Here is a 20,711-nt window from a genome sequence, read left to right as displayed (position 1 = left end):
CGACTAGATCAAGTGATGGTGTCTCACATATATTAAGTTGAAGCCTATATATCATATATACATAATATAAAATACATAATTTTAGAAAATAATTATTAAAATAAGAAAATGAAAAAATGGTTGCAAATAATAAAAAGATAAGTTTAACAAAACACAATTATAGATCATAGTCATAGGCTAAACATTTATTAATTTCAAGGCAATACAAGATCATTTAAGGCATGGACAAAACAAAAATAAAAAAAGGGGGAAATTTGGAACTATTGGGTATGACTCATGCTTCACATTCTATTGTTGCCGGAGTTTCCTTTGTAGTTGTTGTGGCTTAGGTGTTTGGAGGCAAAAATGAGCAAAAGAGGTGTTTGAAGGCAAAGGAGTCGTGGAAATTGGGTGAAAATGGGATAGAACTCAACAAAAACTAAGGAAAACAAGTTGGAATGTTGAAATTGTCAAAATTTCGGTCGAAACCTTTGAAATGGTCGAAATCTTTGAAATTTCAGTCGAAATTTGACACTTTTTTGAAATAACTGGAATTTCGTTTCGTTTTTGAAAAATGCAGACATTTTGATTGAAATTTAGACAATTTCGGTCGAATTTTCTTTTATGGACTGGAAATAGAAACTAATATCCTAGTAGCTAGTGATAATAAAATCTTATGGATACAAACCAATTAAAATTAGAAACTATTAGGCTTTAATATTTTAGCCATATGCATAAATAACTAAAATGGAAACTACGAAAATATAAACTAAACTAACCGTTAAGGCAATCTAGAGGGGGAGGGGGGGGGGTGAATAGGTTGCAACCATGGAAAAACATTTCGGCAAAATTCGCCGAAATTTTGGCGAATTTCGCCCAGTGCAGTGAGTACCGAACCAAAACCTACACCGAAATCGAAATTACATAAAATCGCCCAAAAATCGCTCAATATCGCCGGAAAATTGACCAAAATTGACAGTAGAAGACTAAAGAAGAAGAAGAAGATGCGAAATATGCCTCATCGTTCACTTGTTGTTCACTTCTTCTCTTCTCTCAACGCTGGAATCATTGAAGCCATTGTTGAAATAGAAATTAATGCTGGAACCACACTCTGGTTCTCCTCTTTTTATTTCTTTAAAATCTCAGTGAAGTGTGAACTGGCGAAGATGTGAATAATATAAATTGTTTAACATACACAGAGGAACCAGGCACAGAAGAACCTCACACAGAGGAAGTGAGGTTTCACCACCGCATAGAGGAACTAGGAATCACCGCTGAAATTCGATTATCCCAAACGCAAAGGAAGTGAAGAACCACCACCTGAAGTGGAATTATCTCTCTAGCACGGACGACCTCTGTGAACTCTATGTTTTGAACCGACGAACTCTGTAGACTGTAGCACGGACAAAATCAGTGAACTCTCTATTTTGAACCGACGAACTCTGTGAACTCAGGAGAAAGGTTTAGAAACGATTCAAATGAATTGAAATAAAATGAATTAATGAATGCTGCTTACATCATCATGTGTGGAAGCGTGGAACCCTTTGAGAAATGTCTAGAAATTGCATTCAATCAATAAATGCTGCTTACATCATCATGTCGTCACTCTAATGTGTGGAGAGCGTGAACACCACAAATCCCTTTTCATACTTTATTTTATATTATTTTTTATAATACATCAATAGCCTTCACGTGAATTCTTAAAATGAACTCTGAAAAGGTGAGTTACGTTCCAGTGAATTGATCGAGAGTCTAAAATGATCTTTGAAATTATCGACGAAATATCGTCGATATTTCGGGGTTTCGCTGGTTTTGCCAGCCAACGAAACCCTGAAATGTGCCGATATTTAGTTCATTGGTTGCAACTAGTGGACTTGCTTAATTTTTCGGTTTAATTGCAAATACAAAGTAAATTGTAGATTTTCAATGATAATTAAGTAATGCAATCAATCCATAAGACAAGTATTTTATAGTGGTTCGACTTTGCAAGTGTACGTCCACTCCTCTCTTGGCCTTAATAGAGAATTCCACTAGTGATTCTCTTTCAATACAATGGGTAGAGATCAAACCCTTTACAATCTATGTTCAATAGGGCAAGAGCACCCTTTACAATATTTGTCCTAAGTAGGGCAAGAGCACCCTCTTGGCCACTAGTGATTCTCTTTCAATATAATGGGTAGAGATCAAATCCTTTACAATCTATGTTCAATAGGGCAAGAGCACCCTTTACAATCTTTGTCCTAAGTAGGGCAAGAGCACCCTCTACCAATTTTAATCAACCTAGACGAGAATTGAACAATCAATATAATTTAAAGAATTGGAACATAGTACCTAACAAGGGGTGTGACACATTACCCCTTGTGTGAGTATGATGCAATGATATGAATGCTCAATTGAAGAGATGCACCACTAATGAAGTCCCAATCGCCTTTAATCAATCCAATCTTTACTCCAATGAGTATGCTCGATAACTTTGGAATGTTCTTCAAAGTTGAGTGAAGTTGGAAGGCAAGTGATCAATGCTTGTTCACCAATTTGAGAGCTTTGAGAGTTGTGAAATAGTAAATGCTCAATAAGCAAGGTAGAGACTCTCAAATGGGGATGGTTGGGCTTATAAAGATGGCATTCAATTGCTTGGCCCAACCTCCCAACGGATAGAATTTTTTTGTGAAATTTCAGTCTAGACGGAGATCTATTTCAAATTGTAGCCGTTAAAAAATAGCAGTTAGGCTAAGTTAGGACCAGATAGATGTCCGTTTTGCTTATTATAGCCAGACAGACATCCGCAACATAGAGTGCACAAGCAAGTTGAGACTTGGACTTGATTGGGTTTTTGGTATTTCTAGCCAAACTTAAGCTTCATACACTCCTAATATGTCTTAGGTCAATTTAGTGACATGATATGCTCATAATTTAATACAATTATATGTGAGTGCATATGGAGGTGTCCTAAGTCCTAAAATCATCTAAGTCTTGAACTTGACTTGATCTTCGCATCTTCTTGTGCTTTGAACTTGATGCTCATCTTGACTTGATTCCTTGTCTAAGATTACTTGATCTTGACTTGGGCTTGAACATCCGGTGAGTTTGGTCTAATGAGTTGAATTCGGTCCACTTGTTTTAGTAATGAGCTGGACAATCACAACTTAATGTAGACATTAGTAATTTGTGTTTGTTATAATCAAAACTAATAGAGGCTGATGTGGCAATGTTGACATGGCATTTCCCAACACTAACGTTTTAAATCTCCCAAGAATAAAATCTTCATGTAATATGATCTTAGGCCCTCAAATCCTCTATGCAAAATTCCTGACAAGCCAAATAATGGGTTGTGATGCTGTTCACGTGGAATACTTTTTTGGCCTTTTAGAAGACCATCTAAACTGAATTGGTTGGCTTGAGTTGGCCTGGTCAATTGCTGGTTCACTTTGTCTTGGTTCCATATTGGTTATCCTACATCAGGAACATATTGTGTTTGAGTCCCTAAATGACCTTGTCTTCGTCTACTGAAACATGAGATTGAAGCTCCAACACGTACGGACTCAGGTAGAGGGTTAAGTGTAGCAGACGTCATGGATCTTGCAAATATCTTCCAGGTGACTTTAGATGATGAGGACCCCTCGTTTATTGGGTAAGGACAAGGGTGAGCTAGTATTGGACCAGTATAGAGGGAGGCTTGACCCTCATGTTACTCACCAAGTGGACAGATGAGTTCATGACTGACAAGGGTTGAGTACATGCATATAAGACAGCTGGTGCTACTATTGCAGACAAGGATTGGTTAATGCCCTTGTGCCATCCACATGTGCGCAGAATTTGGACAAGACCCAACCTCCTTGTTAGGCTAAGGATGATGATTATGGTGGTGGTGATGATGATGATGATGATAATGTTGGTGGTGGTGGAGGAGTTCTAGAGTGTATGGTGGTTCCACTATCAAAGACACAACTGAGCGCCATTAGATTCACTTGAGAGTCACAGTTCATGCATGCCACCCAAGATGACCACCATAGTGGCGTACCTCTTTATAGGACCAGGGGCTCAACATCTAGGGGTTCTATAGACGGCCATGGTTGGTTCCACCCACCGGGGCAGATGGATGCAAACTTGAGTAGCTTGGCAGACTCGATAGGATCCATAAGCTTGGATGCCGGGGAGAGTGGTCTCCACTATGTGAGGCTTATGGGCCTAGCTACAGATATAGATATGGATATGGGGGGGGGGAGCATATGGTAGAGTATATGGTGGGGCATATGGTGGCTCATTTGTTGATATGGGTGGTGTTGCTACATATGGGATCACACCGGTCTGCTACATGGGTTTGAGGATGGATCCGCATAGTTTGTGGAGTCCATTTTTGGTTATATTGTACCATAGCCACCTCTATGACCAAAGCCATAGTACCCGAGTCATTTTCCTTATGACACATGGCTTAGGATGGGATGGCTACTTTATTTGAATGATGTTACCTATAGAAGGGCAACAACTGACTTCAGGGACAATTGTAGGCATACTATGTCATGCCCTCACTATGTCTAGTATACGCAGAGCTCCATGGGTTCGGGGCTAAGGATGGACCTAGCCTGCCACAACAGCTGTTATTGGGTTAAAGTAGGTCTAATGTGTATTATAATTGTGGACTTCTTAATTCTTATATGTATCTTCCTCATATATTGTAATTTTTAATTCTTCATTTACTGTTAATACTGTTTTAACCATATACTGACTACTGCATTCTACACTATACTTCACTTGTATATTGAATTCTAGTTGTTGTATTTTTTGTTCCATTTTAGTGAAAATTTTAGTGTTCTCTTGCATAATATTTATATTTACATTTGTTGAATTCATGTTCCAAACTTCCAATTTTGCCCACATACACCTTTACATGCGCCGATCAAAGCTTTACTTTGGGTTAGGTTTTAGGCAAAAATAACAATTCCATGGTATTTGTTGACCTCAAATTAGGCTGGACACTGAAAACCATGCCAAAAAAAGTCCCATAAACCCAACGAAATATGGCATCGGAATTTGAAGAAAAATTTCTGAAATTTAGCCAAAATTCCTCTTGGTGAAATTTCAGTGTTTTGCCCATTTCGCCCAAGGGCAAAATGGCAAAACGAAACGAAATATTCAACTATGCTTTAGAAACTAGATTGTTAATTACACCTTTGGTTATATTTTCTTCATTTCTTCTTTTACCTCCCTAGGCTGCTTTATTATGTAATTCCTTTCATATATTATTAGTGAGTAATATGGGTGTCTTGGAGACGATACTCCAAAAAAACAACCTTGCACCATTTTCTGTTCTTCTTCAACCTCGTACTTTCATCTTTTCTTTTGTTTCCTTGCATTCATGGAATACTTGATGCAAAGATGTCATCAAAGTTCACTTAAGATTTTTTTAATATGTTTTCCCATATATTTAATGTAATGGGAGTGCATGTAGTTGCATAAACTGATATACGTGAAACTTTTGGAAATTGTTGAAGTAGCAGCAGAGAAAAAGTATAGAAATATCTGTTGCAAAATGTTGAAGTATACGTAAATTTGGAGTTTACTGTTCACGTGAACAGTAAAAACAGCTTTTATTGTTCACGTGAACAGTATTTTGCTGTTGTTTTGCTTATATTTTCTATTTCTAATGTGGGAATCTTGCTACATAAGTTTTGGGAGTTTTTAGAAAGCATAGTTTCTATTTTGGTGGTAGTTTCTATTTTCAGAACTTTCTATTTTAGGAGTTAGGAAGTTACTAAAGCTGTAATATTTTGTTTCCTTATTCTAGAGGATAATTACTTGTCTCTCAAGTTGTATTAGATTCATTAGAAGCTATAAATAAAAGTGCTCTGTGATTCTAGACTCTTTAGCTAAGAATCACAGGTCTTTTCTACTAGTTCTTCATCTCTCTTCTCTTCTTCTTCTCTCTTTTATTTGTTCAAGTTCAACTGCTATTTTGATTGTTTAAAGCTTGTTTTCTAACATGGCATCAGAGCTTTTTTGAATCAAAATAGTGTTGTTCTCAATATTCTCTTCTGAAATTCTTTTTTTTTTTTTCCTGTTTCCTTGGTGTGCAGCCACCTAATGCTGTATATTATGGACTGTTAGATCAGATATTCATGTGAACTGATCTTCTCTACCTATTACCTTACTCTTACATGTTCCAGAACTTGGATACCTTTGTTACCTCTCTCTTTTTTTTCTCCTATTCTGTCCTAAGGTTGCAAATATTTTTTTTTTCTGCTCATTCTACTTCAAGTTTTGGAAAACTGATTTGAGTGCTATCTACTTCAGTTTAATGTCTTCACTTACACGTGACTCAATCATGAGTACGGCTGAATCAAAAGGATCTCAAGGAGATCATGTAAACGTTCAAATTACATCTATCAAGCTCAAAGGTAGTTCTAATTACTTGTTGTGGTCACAAGCGGTACGGGTGTACATACTTGCAAAAGGTAAGCTTAAGTTCATCCTGCTGAGACTGACAAATCCTATTTTAGTTGGATCTAAGATGATGCAATCATCAAAATTTGGATGTGGAATAGTATGACACCTGATATTGTAGCGAATGTTATGTTCCATAAGACTACAAAGGGAATATGGGATGATTTGCAAGAGACTCATTCCCAAGCTAAAAATATGACTCGGATTTTTAGTATTTATGAAAAGCTATTTCAATTTCAGCAAGCTAACAAGTCTCTGCAGGATTATTACAACTCCTTTAAAGGCATGATGGAGGAGTTGAATGTCTTTCAACCTCTCACCACTGATATAGAGAAGCTAAAGGCCTAACGGAATGAATTTTTTGTATCTAAGTTTTTTGCAGGATTGAACCCTGAACTGAAATCTGTCAAAGGACATCTTCTTGCTGGTGAGCATGTCCCTAATCTTAGTGAAGCATATTCTAGACTTCAACGTATTGCCTTGCCTGAAGGGAGTTCTCCACACAAAAGTTCTAAAGGAGAAAATTTAGCCTTCACTACCTCTTATGGAAGGGGACGTGGTCGTGGTTCAGGGGGAGTTAGTAGGTCTTTTGGAGGTCGTGGTGTTCAACTGTCTGATAAGACATCTCGACTTTGTACTCATTGCGGTAAAACAGGGCACTTAGTGGAAGCTTGTTGGGCCAAACATGGAAAACCAGAGTGGGCCAAGCACCTTGCCAATCATGCCGTTTCTGATGGTGGTACTGATACTGTAGCAAACAACGATAGTGGTTCTGGATCTTCTTCAGGGGACTTGTCTAAGACTCTAAGAGATGATGTAAGCCAAATCCTTCGCCGATTGCAAACTATTGTAACTGGCGCTTCCACATCCACTAGTACTTCTGCTGCCACACTTTCTCATGCAGGTAACACAACACTTCTCACTTCTACTCCCACCCCTTGGATCATCGATTCAGGGGCCTCTTCCCATATGACTGGTAAGTCATCACTTTTTAGCTCTTTTTCTAAATCTACCACTAAAAATTCTGTTGTCATAACTAATGGGACTTCCACACCTATTCTAGGCTCTGGAAGTGTTTCTCCTATACCTTCTCTTATTTTATCATTCGTACTTCATGTTGCTAACTTTCCTTTTAACTTATTATCTGTTAGTCAATTAACTGAAGCACTAAACTGTTATGTGACTTTTACTCCCACTTATTGTGTTTTCCAGGACCTTCACACGAGGAAGACGATTGGTGGAGGGTGTGAAAGGAACGGACTCTACTATCTGGACTATGCTACCCCTATTGCGGCTCTTTCTGATGATTGTGTAGATGCTCTCCAGTGGCACTGTCGTTTAGGCCATCTGTCTTTACCTAGATTAAAAATTTTATTTCCTTCTTTTAAATCGAGTGTCCAGATTAAATTGTGAAGCGTGTGAGTTAGGGAAGCATCATCGTGCCACCTATCCTCCACGCTCATCATCTCTTAGTGAGTCCTTATTTTCTCTTGTTCATTCCGATATTTGGGGCCCTTGTAGAATTAGTAATAGGCATGGTTTTCGATATTTTGTTACTTTTGTGGAAGATTTCTCCCGTCTTACATGGTTGTATCTTTTAAAGGATTGGACAAAGTTCTTAACTACATTTAAAAGTTTTATTCATGAAATTTGGACTCAATTTTCTCTTCCTATTAAAATTTTTCGGTTTGATAATGCTTTAGAATATGTGCAACATGATATATCTACCTTGTGTGATTCTCTTGGAATGATTCATCAAACCAGTTGTTCATTCACTCCCCAACAAAATGGAGTGGCTGAACGCAAAAATCGTCACGTCTTGGAGGTTGCACGCGCTATTTTGATTCGGATGAATGTTCCAAAGAGTTTCTTGGTGTGATGCAATTTTGACTGCTGGTCATTTAATTAACCGCATGCCTATGCCTTTGCTTTCTGAAAAATCTCCTTTTTCAATTGTTTTTCCCAATAGAGAACTGTTTTCAGTTCCACCCAAAATTTTTGGTTGTGTGTTTTGTTCACATACCACATCCTTTGGATAAACTCTCCCCCCGTTCTATTAAGTGTATTTTTCTTGGGTACTCACGCACTCAAAAAGGTTTTCGTTGTTATGATCCGGTTCTTCGCAAACAATTTACAAGTGTGGATGTGACCTTTTTGAAGACACTCCTTATTATCTAAGTCAATCGTATTCGTTGAAAATGTTTTGGATGATACTCCTCCTATTCCCTCTTTAGTTCCTTCCACTAGCAATGTTCCTCTACAGGTTTATCAGCGAAGACATAAGTTGCCAGAACATATTGTGGATAGTAGAGCTCCTCCTAACAATATTAGCGGCTCTCCTTTAGTGGAGCCTGAAGCTGGCCCTACGGATGTTCCTTCTTCATCCTCTCCACCGGCGGATTCTTCTAGTGGAGATCCCACTCTGCCTTCAGATGACTTACCAATTGCTTTAAGGTAAGGTACTTGTACTTGCACTTTACACTCTAACATTGTTTATCCTATTTCCAATTTTGTTTCTACCTCTCATCTCCCTCCTAGCTTTCGTTGCCTTGCTTTGTCTATGTCTGCCGTTCATATTCCAACCCATCATACCGAAGCTCTTAAAATTCCTGGCTGGAAAGCCGCTATGGATGTGGAAATGGATGCTTTACATTCTCGTCATACATGGTCTTTAGTCAATTTACCTCCTGGGAAAGATGTGGTCCGCTGTCGGTGGGTGTATACAATTAAGTATCATTCTGATGGTACGGTTGGAAGGCTTAAGGCCCGCTTGGTGGCTAAGGGCTATACACAAACATATGGTGTAGATTATTTTGAGACTTTTTCTCTGTGGCAAGACTTAATATTCGTGTCAGTGTCTTGATATCTTTGGTTGTGAATTATGATTGGACTCTTTTTCAGCTTGACATAAAAAATGCATTCTTATATGGTGATCTTTATGAAGAAGTTTACATGGAGCAACCTCCAGGGTATGTTGCTCAGGGGTCTTCATAAAGCGATTTATGGACTCAAACAGTCTCCACGGGCTTGGTTTGAGAAATTTAGCAAGAGTGTTGAGTCTTTTGGTTTTGTACAATGTTATTCTGATCACTCTATGTTTGTTAGACGGCAGGGTGATTGTGTTGTCAGTTTATGTTGATGATATTGTCCTTTCAGGCAATGATGTTGATGCAATCCATACAGTTAAGGCACATTTACAAAAATCTTTCCAAACCAAAGATTAGGTGATCTACAATATTTCTTGGGGATTGAAGTGATCCGCAGTAAAAAAGGAGTAAGTTTGTCACAAAGAAAGTATGTGTTAGATCTTTTGAGTGAGACCCGGCATGCTTGCTTCTAAACCTAGTGACATTCCCATAGATCCTCGGTTGAAGTTAGGACGTGATGTTGGTGACTTGTTAGATGATGTCCATCGTTACAGAGTCTTATTGGGAAACTTATTTATCTTACTGTTACTCGTCCTGATATTTCTTATTCTGTTGGTGTGTTGAGTCAGTTTATGCAGTCTCCTAGGAAGACTCATTGGGATGCAACGATGGGAGTGCTTCGGTACCTCAAGAGTGCGCTGGAAAAGGGCTCATCTATCGACCAAATCGGAGTATGGACTTGGTTGCTTTTCTGATGCAGATTGGGCTGCATCCGTCATTGATCGCCGGTCAACCACAGGTTATTGTACTTTTCTTGGTGGAAATCTTGTGACTTGGAAGAGTAAGAAACAGTCCACCATTGCTCGATCTAGTGCTGATGCTTTGAGTATAGGGCTATGGCCCACACACTGCTGAATTGATGTGGCTTCTGGTTCATTGTTAGAGGAAATAGGATTTCCGGTTTCTGCCCCTATGAAAATGTTTTGTGATAATCAGGCAGCCACTTACATTGCTAGTAATCCAGTGTTCCATGAGAGAACGAAGCATATAGAGGTAGATTGTCACTTTGTGCGTGATGCAGTGAATAAGAAGCTTATAGCAACTCCTTTTGTGAGCTCTACTGACCAACTAGCTGATTTGTTCACCAAAGCTCTGCTCAGACCAAGTTTTTAGTCTATCTGTTGCAAGCTGGGCATGGGAGATTTGTATGCTCCAGCTTGAGGGGGAGTGTTGAAGTATACGTAAATTTGGAGTTTACTGTTCACGTTACTGTTCACGTGAACAGTGTTTTTACTGTTTACGTGGACAGTATTTTGCTGTTGTTTTGATTATATTTTCTATTTCTAATGTGGGAATCTTGCTACATAAGTTTTGGGAGTTTTTTAGAAAGCATAGTTTCTATTTTGGTGGTAGTTTCTATTTTCAGAACTTTCTATTTTAGGAGTTAGGAAGTTACTAAAGCTGTAATATTTTGTTTCTTTGTTCTAGAGGACAATTACTTGTCTCTCAAGTTGTATTAGATTCATTAGAAGCTATAAATAAAAGTGCTCTGTGATTCTAGACTCTTTAGCTAAGAATCACAGGTCTTTTCTACTAGTTCTTCATCTCTCTTCTCTTCTTCTTCTTCTCTCTTTTCTTTGTTCAAGTTCAACTGCTATTTTGATTGTTTAAAGCTTGTTTTCTAACACAAAACTTTGTCGTCATCTGTCTGACTTGCTAAAAGGCATGATGTCCTGTTATTCTGTATATTCGAAAAGGGGTGTGAATAATCAATTTTTGCATGGATTATAGCCTTTAGTATTAAATAAACTTATTGGAGATCCTAAAGAGCTCAGGGAAAGTTTAGATCTATGTTGTCTTGTGTTTATCACAGTTTTCTTCTTTTGTAGTTTGGACTTCATATGTTGTATCATGATACTAGGGTTGATGACTTCTGCACTTTTTGTGTTTATCATCATTTTATCTCTTGATTTTGCAGGGATGTGAACATGCACTCTTATGCCTGCAGCCAAGTGGCATTGTTGATCCCAACTCTTGCGTCTTTGCAGATCTGCAAGCTATCAATCAAATCAAGAAGCTGAAGGATGCTGCTTTTGCATTAGGTCCATCAAATTCCAGTATGCCCTCCTTTGCCGTTACCACATTTAAGAAGAATCAAAATATTTATGTTGTGGAACTGTTTCTTCTTGTCCCTTGGTGACTTAACAGGTAGGCCAATGATTGTCAAATGAGTTAACTAGGTTGCAGAAGATGGTGATGTTTCCCTTTTTTTTGGGTGGGGGGGGAGGTTTATTTCGAGAAGCCTAAGGGAATAAGTTTGAGAAAATCCAAGATAATCCAGAATCATACTATGCTTTTCCCAGATGCTGGATCAATAGGATAATCCTGCCAGAACTCAGAAGTAGGATTCTAGAAATCAATAACCATATTCGAAGCAACCAAAAAGAAATATAGTATTTAATGTACTGGAGTATTCATTAGTAACAGATGCATAACAGGTAAGAAAAATTAGATCTCAGAAAGTTAATTCAACTTTTTAAAAATTGAAGAAACATACTAGAATTTGGGGGGGGGGGAGAGAGAGAGAGAGAGAGAGAGAGAGAGTTATACTGCCACAGAACAATGTAGGCTGAAGCCAAGCTTTCTGTACTTGGAATCTTGTGCTTTGATGGCTGGTTTACGTAAATATATATAGATTTATAAAATTTGAGTCCACCTAATATGACTAGAATTAACTTAAACCTGCGAGTAATCAACGTAGCAACTGGATTGACCAACCAAATACCCATTAAGTACAAAACCGACTAAGAAAACCTATTTTTACCTCCATTATCTGTTGATTCTGGTCTGTCTCAAAGATTTAACTTGTGTTCCTTTATGTTCTCTTTTTTAATTTTCTTATTCATTTAAGGAATAGAAGGGGAATTTTTTTAACAACATGAATGATATTTCAAATAGAGACGAAACTTGTTGCTAGAGACATTAGGTGTTTTCACAAATCTGAGACCATAACATTTGAAATTCCCTCCATTGCGTTTTATACTGTTGTACATATAGTCATCACTTCTTTTGGATTGAAACCTTTTCTGCTTCACAATAAATTGTGAATCATATTCCAGGTTGTTCCCATTTTATAGAACTTGGCTACTGTAGCAGAGGAGGTTTTCAATTTACAAGGACTGGAATGAAGGAGGGTAGTCTCCTGCATGTGTTGAGTTACAGAGTCGTAGTTGCTGGGAGAGGAGCTGGACCTCATGGAAGGATATTAGTTCTTTGTTAACAGAAAGAAATCAACACCCAAAGAGCAAAGGTAGATAGTTGAAGAGTTTCTAGCACACCCCCCCCCCGCGCCACAAAAAAAGAAGACACCAAGCCTTTCTAATCTGAAATTTGGAATCCCCATGTGGAGATTGTTATATATACAAGGATTGCTACTAGGAATATTGGACACCAGGCGGTGTTCCACTAGGAAAACCCCCCAAATAGAGAGGGTCATAGAAAACTAATGATTCATTGCTTGGAATCATAGTCAACTTAATTAATTAAATTTCTCTCTCTCTCTCTCTCTCTCTCTCTCTCTTGCAAAGTCTCCTTTCTAAACTCTTGTTTGTAATATATTATTCCACGTTTGTAGCTATGATCTAGTAAGCAGAGAAGTGGACATCGAATATGTGGCAGTGTCTGATGTTACTCGAAACTACTGCCTCACTCTTATTTTTGTACTGCTGATTCTTCCTGTTGCTTCTTGCTCTTTAATCATGCAATGCAAATTTTACCATTGAATCCTAAATTTCTGCGGAAACTATCTTTACGATTGTTTCATGTCAATTCCATACACTATTTGGTTTGACTGGACTATATTATTGCATATACTTTGGTTTTGTTGGCAGATCGAGCCCCTTGTTAATTTTGGTCTTTGGGAAGGTTGGGAGATTACTCTTTATTCTTCTGGTATATGAGTTAAGTGTGGAATCCTATTTAACTTTCCAATCCAAAAGCTAAAGCTGTCAGGTGGAGGGGTACAAGTGGTATATGAAGCCATTCACATCCATAAACTCTTAATGTGTCGTATTCCTAAACACTAGTCACTTGTGGTCTCTGATTGACCGGCACAACTGGATTGATTGTACACGTAGATGTGCTATCTAAGGTACTTCTGGTGAATGATCTGATACCATGTTGAATTTTCAGCTTGTGCTGCAGTTTTGCCTTTTGTTATTCTCATGCTTAATTGGTTCTCTTTATAAGAATCATGTTTGCCAGATATTGTCTTCTGATGTGTTCTTTCTATCAAAATGTTCACTATTTGATTAGAAAAGGTAATATAAAGATAACATAAAGTCCAATCTTATCTTACTGATTATATGTGAGTTCTCTGAAAGTTCTGCTATTATTTTCCTGGTTGATAGTTTTGAGTTTTGTACTGTGGTTTATTTATTTTCAGCAGACCTTATGAGCCTTAAATCCAGTTGGTAACTTTCTGTGTTTTGTGCGGTGATTCAACAGTTCAGGTACAGACATCCGAATACTTGAAAAAGAAGATACTTCAGCAAAGCAAGGAGTATGGTTCATGTACAACTGATAGAGAATGTATTGGAACTTCAATGTTCAGAAATGCAATCAAGAAGCGAAACAGGTGGAAATTGCATGAACATCAAAGCATGCAGTAAGTACCACTGAATCATTATAAAGATCATTCCAGATCTTGAAGGATTATGATATGTGTTGTCCTAGATCTCTTGTTATATAGTTCTGTTTGTGAGTCACAACTTGTGCAGTGATAAATGATTTCAGTTTCAGGGTGGAATGAAAATTACTCAACGTAGTCTGTTCAGTTAATTTTTGACTAACTGTATCTTGCTTGTCTTGTGACATACCTTTTGATATCTGTGACCATCAATGAAGACCACTCATGTACTGGAATTGGTCGAGATTTTGCTTCTGATCACGCAATGAAATGTGCTATTGGGTCTGTCTTATTGAGAGCAATGAGATATTTTTCATTCAATTGTATACAACAGACTTTTTAGTGTCCATTTCTGCATTGCTTTAGGTTCAATTACTCTACATACCTGTCATCTCATTTCCTGCTCCTCATGACCATTTCATCCTGTTCTTTCCACTCCTCAAATTGACTAGCCTTTCTTTCAAGTTGTCTGATGCAGTGTTAGCTATATTAATCAAAACATCATGTGTCGGTGTCAAGGCGATATATGGTAGTGGCACGGTATCAAATATGTCTGTCCTGTATACTAATTATGTATTAAATACTAGATGGTATAAGCGAGACATTATTATTGTACCAAATTAAAGAAGGAAAATTTCCTAGATTGTCAGATTTTAAAAAAGGATTTACTCAACAAGATATTTAAAAAAAAATGTAGTCAAATGGATTTTATTTTTGAAAATAATTATCAAATCTTAAATTTTGTGATAATTTTTCCTGCTTAATTAATATTCCACTATGAACTACCCAATTTGGCCTCAAGTCTTTCATGTAAATGATGAAACTGACGAATGAAAGGAGGACTGAGAGCTACAAAAGACAGGTTGTTGTCGGCCCTAGAAATGCTAAGAGATTGAGGGATGGTAAGCACTTCTTGCAAGTTTTTATATAAAAGATTTGAGGGTAATTTGGATAGTTCATGGTAGAATGTTAGTTGGGTGGGAAAAATTATTTTGAAATTTGGAATTTGAAGAAGGACCCATTTAAGTAAGGCCTTTTTTAAAATTATCTTATTAAGTAAATTATTTCTAAAATCTTCATCTGCAAAATTTTCCCATTAATGAATACAAGATGAGATCAATATAAGGTAAGATATTCAGTATAGTATTGGTTCAGCCTCTCAACCTAAGAACATTAGACCCTCCCCTTGCCCAAATACCTCATCTCAAGTGTTTGAGTAAGGATTGAGTAAGCAAAGATACTAAAATCATTCTCAGCTTCAGCTCCCTAACCCCAATTTCTGGTTGGGACTCTCTGAGGGTTTGGTTAGCTCTACCCAAAAGCCACCGTAGGAGCCATAACTCTTCTAGTGTGGAATTATCAAGGGTGTGGCTACCCTTTGACAGTCAAGTGTTTGAGCAAATTGTGCTCCCAGATAAGGCATTGTTTGTTACTCCCTTTTGAAACAAAACAACAATAGAATTGCATGACAGGTTTAAAGCAATGGCTTGGATTTCCACAAGTCCTCTTCATAGATCCAATAGGTAAGTTAAGTGGGTTTTCACAATTTTCTGGGTTGATGCTCTCTTTGTTACCATATTTTCTGCTCCCAACAAAATCATATATGTTGGCTTATCAACTTCTTTTTTACAGAGACCAGCTTGAGTATCTTTTATCCAGTGATCCTGACCTCAATACTAGACACTTATCTTGGACACAGGCTAGTATGGTGAGAGGCCCTTTCGTATACATTGAAGCATGTCAGGGAAGAAACTCCTAGTCAATCCTGTATGCTGCTCAATATACTGGAACTTATGATCCCCAGTACATGCCAAAGCACCAGTCTGTTTGCTTCAATTTTTGACTATAAGTGACTGAATTCATTAAGAGCGGTCAATTCCATCTCTTGGAAAGTTACAAAGACAGTCAGGGATGTGCTTCAAAGGAGTCTCCAGCTGGGCCTCCCCTAGAAAACCTGGGGGTGAGAGTTTAAGTTCAGAAATATAAAATGAAATATTGTTTAGAACAGAGATTAGGTTGGGGATATCATTCTTGAAATGCACTTTAATGTTTTCCTTCCATATAAAATAACAAGTTAATAATGACAGAAAACATCCATCGAAAAGAGGATTTGTCAAGAGCAAGATCAGAGTAGATAGTGTTGCATAAATGAAGAATGGATCTCCCTGTGAAGAACTCCAGCCTCAGACTAAGAGGTCCCACTGCCCATATACGTTTGCTTCATTAGGAAGATAGAATTAAGTGCCATAGGGACTCGGTACCACCTCCACTTCAAACACAAGTAGGTCTAATTTGGATCCATTGCGGTAAGGTCGAATAGATTGGGAGGCCTGCATTCAGAAGCCATTGAAAGAAGACTTTAAACATAGGATGGATATTTAACTTCCCAAAGAATTTTCACCAAGAAGTAAATTCATAATTAATAGAAGAATGCTTCAGTAAACAAAGAGCTTGCCCAACCAGCTTAGAAGTAAAAATGTTAGAAGAGGAGATAGTAGGCATCCAATAGTCATTAGATACATTTAATGAGATAGAAAAGACTAAATTAGCCATTGTTGGATCATGTTGAAAGAAACGATTGTGATGAATGGTTTATTGATCAATAATCTCAAGCCCTCTATTTATAATTAATTGGAAAGCACACTATTACAAGGAATAAAATTTTACATGAATATAAACTCTAATTTAACTCCTATACAAACTCTAATTGAACTCCTAGTAGAATCCAACACTCCCCCTCAAGTTGAGTGATAGATATTAATCATGCCCAACTTGCCTACAATAGGAAGGAAATCTCTTTCTTTCAAACCCTTAGTGAAAACATCTATTACTTGGTCTCCAGATTTTACAAAAGGCATGCAGATAAGCCCTTGTTCCAACTTTCCTTTGACAAAAAACCAGTCACTTTCAATGTGCTTAGTTTGATAATGTTTCACTGGATTATTTGCAATACTAATAGCAGCCTTGTTGTCACAATATAACATCATAGGATTTGGAACTTGGACTCCAATATCTTGCAGCAAGCTTTTCAACCATAGTAGCTCACAAACTCCACGAACCATAGCTCTATATTCAGCTTCAGTACTAGATAAAGCTATCACATTCTGTTTCTTACTTCTCCAAGTAACTAGATTACCTCCAACAAAGGTACAATTACCTGAAATTGACTTCCTGTCTAGAGATCCAGTCCAGTCTGCATCAGTGTATGCTTCTACTTTTAGATTATCAGTGGGTGACAAAAGTATTCCTTTTCCAGGAGTTCCCTTCAAATATTGTAGTATTCTAGTAACAGCCTTCATATGAGCTATATATGGATCATGCATGAATTGGCTCACTATCCCTACAGCATAAGCGATGTCTGGCCTGGTGTGGGACAAGTAAATAAGCTTCCCTACCAGCCTTTGATATCTCCCTTTGTCCATTGGTTCTCCCTCTTTTTCTTCAAGTTTAGCTCCAGCTTCAATAGGGGTATCAATTGCTTTACACCCCAACATTCCCACTTCTGATAATAGATCTAGGACATACTTTCTTTGGGATAGGAATATACCTTTCTTTGATCGAGCCACCTCAATCCCTAAGAAATACTGTAACTTACCTAGATCTTTAATTTCAAAATCTCTGCCAAGAAAGTCCTTCAACTTTTGAATTTCTTCACCATCATTCCCTGTGATGACAATATCGTTTACATAGACAATGAGAAGTGTGATTTTAGTACCTGACTTCTTGAAAAATAGTGTATGATTAGCATTGTTTTGCTTGTACCCAATAGAAGTCATTGCCTTCAGGAGGCGTCCAAACCAGCATCTAGGAGACTGTTTTAACCCATAAATTGACATCTTCAACAGACAAACTTTCCCTGCCGTATTGTCATTGGAGAAACCATGTGGGATTTCCATATAGAGTTCTTCTGCTAATTCCCCATGTAAGAAGGCATTCTTTACGTCTAGTTGGTGCAAGTTCCAGTATTTGTTCATAGCTATAGACAACAGAACTCTGACAGTGTTTAGTTTCGCAACATGGGCAAAGGTCTCCTGATAATCAATCCCATAGGTCTGGGTAAACCCCTTTGCAACTAGTCTAGCTTTCAACTTGTTGACTGATCCATCCATATTTTGTTTAACCACAAATACCCATTTGCAGCCCACTGGATTTTTTCCTGGAGGAAGTGTAACCAGCTCCCAAGTGTCATTTTTCTTCATTGCCTGCATTTCCTCTACCATAGCTGCCTTCCATCTCTTATCAGCATAGGCTTCCTGCCAACTTTTAAGAACATATACAGATGACAGAGAGGATATAAAAGCACGGTAGGAATCAGACAAAGAGTTATAAGAAACATATTTAGCAATGGGATGTTGAGTACAAGATCTGACCCCTTTTCTAATAGCAATAGGAAGATCAGAAGAAAATACCTTAAGGGGAACAGTAGAATCTGATTCTAGAGCAGGAGACTGAAGTGGTAATGTATCACCTTTCTCCACCTGCCTTAGCCGGTTGTAATTCTTCCTCTGATAAGTCTACACCTCCTTATTCTGGTCAATCTGGTTTTGAAAGACTCCAACAGTGTGTCTCACAGGAGTGGTCTCCCCCTAGCTAGGTTCTTCACATGGTTCAAAAAATGAAGGGGGAGGATTAGATTCCTCGGTATAACTGGTCAGGAAACTCTTCTGGGACTCTTAAGTTGTGTTGGTGTGTGATAGGAAGATCTAGAGTCGAAAAGAACACCTCTCCTCTAGGACTCTCCCCCTGGAGAGGTGTATAGTAAGGGCAAGACTCATTAAAAATTACATCCATGGATACAATGGTTTTCCTGGAAGGAGGATGATAACATTTGTACCCTTTTTGAGTAGCAGAATACCCCAAAAATATGCAGCGTAAGCCGCGGGGAGTCAGCTTACTCTGGTGGGCTGTGATTCTGGCATAACACACGCATCCAAAAGCCTTTGGGGGAATAACACAAGAAGAGGCTACCTAAAGAATCTCATTAGAACATTTAAAACCAAGTATCCTACTAGGCATCCCTATTTATAAGGTAAGAAGCAGTGAGTATACCATCACTCCAGTATTGGTCAGGTACATTCATAGAAATCATAATGGAACGGGCTATCTCTAAGAGATGCCGATTCTTCCTTTCGGCAACCCCATTTTGGGCAGCCGTATCAACCGCAACTGGTCTGGTGTATTATGCCAGAGTCAGAGATATATCTCTGAAATTCACCATCAATATACTTTGTGCCATTGTCATTGCGCAGAATTTTCACAGTGGCATTGAATTGGGTTTTAATCATATTATGAAAATCACGAAAACATCGAAAAACCTCATTTTTTTTTGTTTTAAAAGATAAATCCATATTGAACGAGAGTGGCAATCAATAAAAGTAACTAAGTACCTATGGCCAGTAATAGACACGCATCGGGAGGGACCCCACACATCAGTATGAATTAGCATAAAATGAATAGTTTTTCTATTATTAAGAGAAGGCAAATAAGTAGAACGAGTCTGCTTCGCAAAAATGCAGGCTTCACAAAAAAAAAAAAATTACCCTCATTACAAGAAGAAACCAAATCATGAAATATTTTCTTAAGAGTTCCTATAGGGGGTGACCTAGCCTACGGTGCCACTGATGAAGGTCTGATATTATCGAATGGACTAGATTAGAAGATTTAGTCAAAGCAGAAGCAGATCCTCCAATCGGATCGAGCAAATAAAGTCCATTGTCTAGTTTACCATGTCCAATCTCCTTCCCCGTGACCAGATCCTGGAAGACACAGTAAGATGGGGAAAAAATCACTTTACAATTCAAGTCATGTGTAAGACTACTAATAGAGAGCAAGTTAGTAGAGAAAGAGGGAACATGTAAAACTTTAGACAAAGAAAGTGATGGAGAATGCTGAATGGTCCCTTTTCTAGCAATGGAAGAATAGGAGCCATCAGCAATTTGAACTTTATCCTTTCCAAAAGATGGAGAATATTGTAAGAAAGATGAGGATAAACCTGTCATATGATTTGTGGCTCCTGTATCAATGATCCAAGGAGTAGAAACTAAAGAAACTTGAAAGCCTGTAAAAGTTTTACCTGAAGTAGCAAGGTAGGAGTTGGTATGGGTAATAGAAGAAGCAGTGGTCGAGGCTGTATCGGTAGTAGAAGATTGCAGAATATGTCGCTGAGTAGTGAACTCCTCCTGTGAAAAACCAACGTCTGCAGAGGGTGTGGTGGAAACTGTCTTAGAAAGATTCGCCTTTGGTTTTCCCTTTCTTTGTGTTCGTTTTTGCTCAAAATCAGCAGGCTTCCCATGCAATTTCCAACAATATGGTTTGTGACAGTGCTCACACTTGACAATCTCCTTAGCCAGATCAAATTTAGTGTGAACGAACTGTAAGGCTGATTTCTCCATAATAGGAGTATGAAGCATGGCTAATCGATGACTTTCCTCACATTGAACAAGAGCATAAGACTGTTCTAGTGTAGGAAAGGGAGAACAACTTAAGACTTGCACTCTGATCTGATCGTACTCCACATTCAAACCTGCCAAGAAGTCATATACACGAATCTTATCAATGTGCTTTCTATAAGTAATCACATCATCTAGGTTAGTGGGATGATAATCTCTATAATGATCCAACTCCTGCCAAAGAGATCGCAACATGGCATAATATTAGGCCACAATCAGTTCCTTTTCGGTACTCTCATGAAGCTTCTTTCGTAGCTCATAAACCTATGCATCATTCCCCAACTGTCA

General features: G+C 38.0%; 1 protein-coding gene across 2 annotated transcripts in view; it reads left to right on the top strand.

The window, feature by feature from the left end:
* Positions 1-14,249, top strand: part of LOC149024291 (protein DOUBLE-STRAND BREAK FORMATION-like) — a 40,552-nt gene extending 26,303 nt beyond the window's left edge. For both annotated transcript variants that reach the window (XM_089142923.1, XM_089142922.1), the window contains 2 exons: positions 11,266-11,404; positions 13,794-14,249. In XM_089142923.1, coding sequence (XP_088999049.1) covers positions 11,266-11,404; positions 13,794-13,957 — 303 coding nt within the window. In that variant the 3' untranslated portion in view covers positions 13,958-14,249. The remainder of the gene's footprint in view (positions 1-11,265; positions 11,405-13,793) is intronic.
* Positions 14,250-20,711: the final 6,462 nt, after the last annotated feature.

The sequence above is a fragment of the Hakea prostrata genome, chromosome 2 (assembly GCF_041222555.1).
Source record: "Hakea prostrata isolate BN-2017 chromosome 2, UWA_Hpros_2, whole genome shotgun sequence".
In the NCBI taxonomy this organism is placed as follows: domain Eukaryota; kingdom Viridiplantae; phylum Streptophyta; class Magnoliopsida; order Proteales; family Proteaceae; genus Hakea; species Hakea prostrata.
The sequence above is the reverse complement of the archived record's forward strand: the minus strand, read 5'-3'. Positions and strand labels throughout refer to the sequence as shown.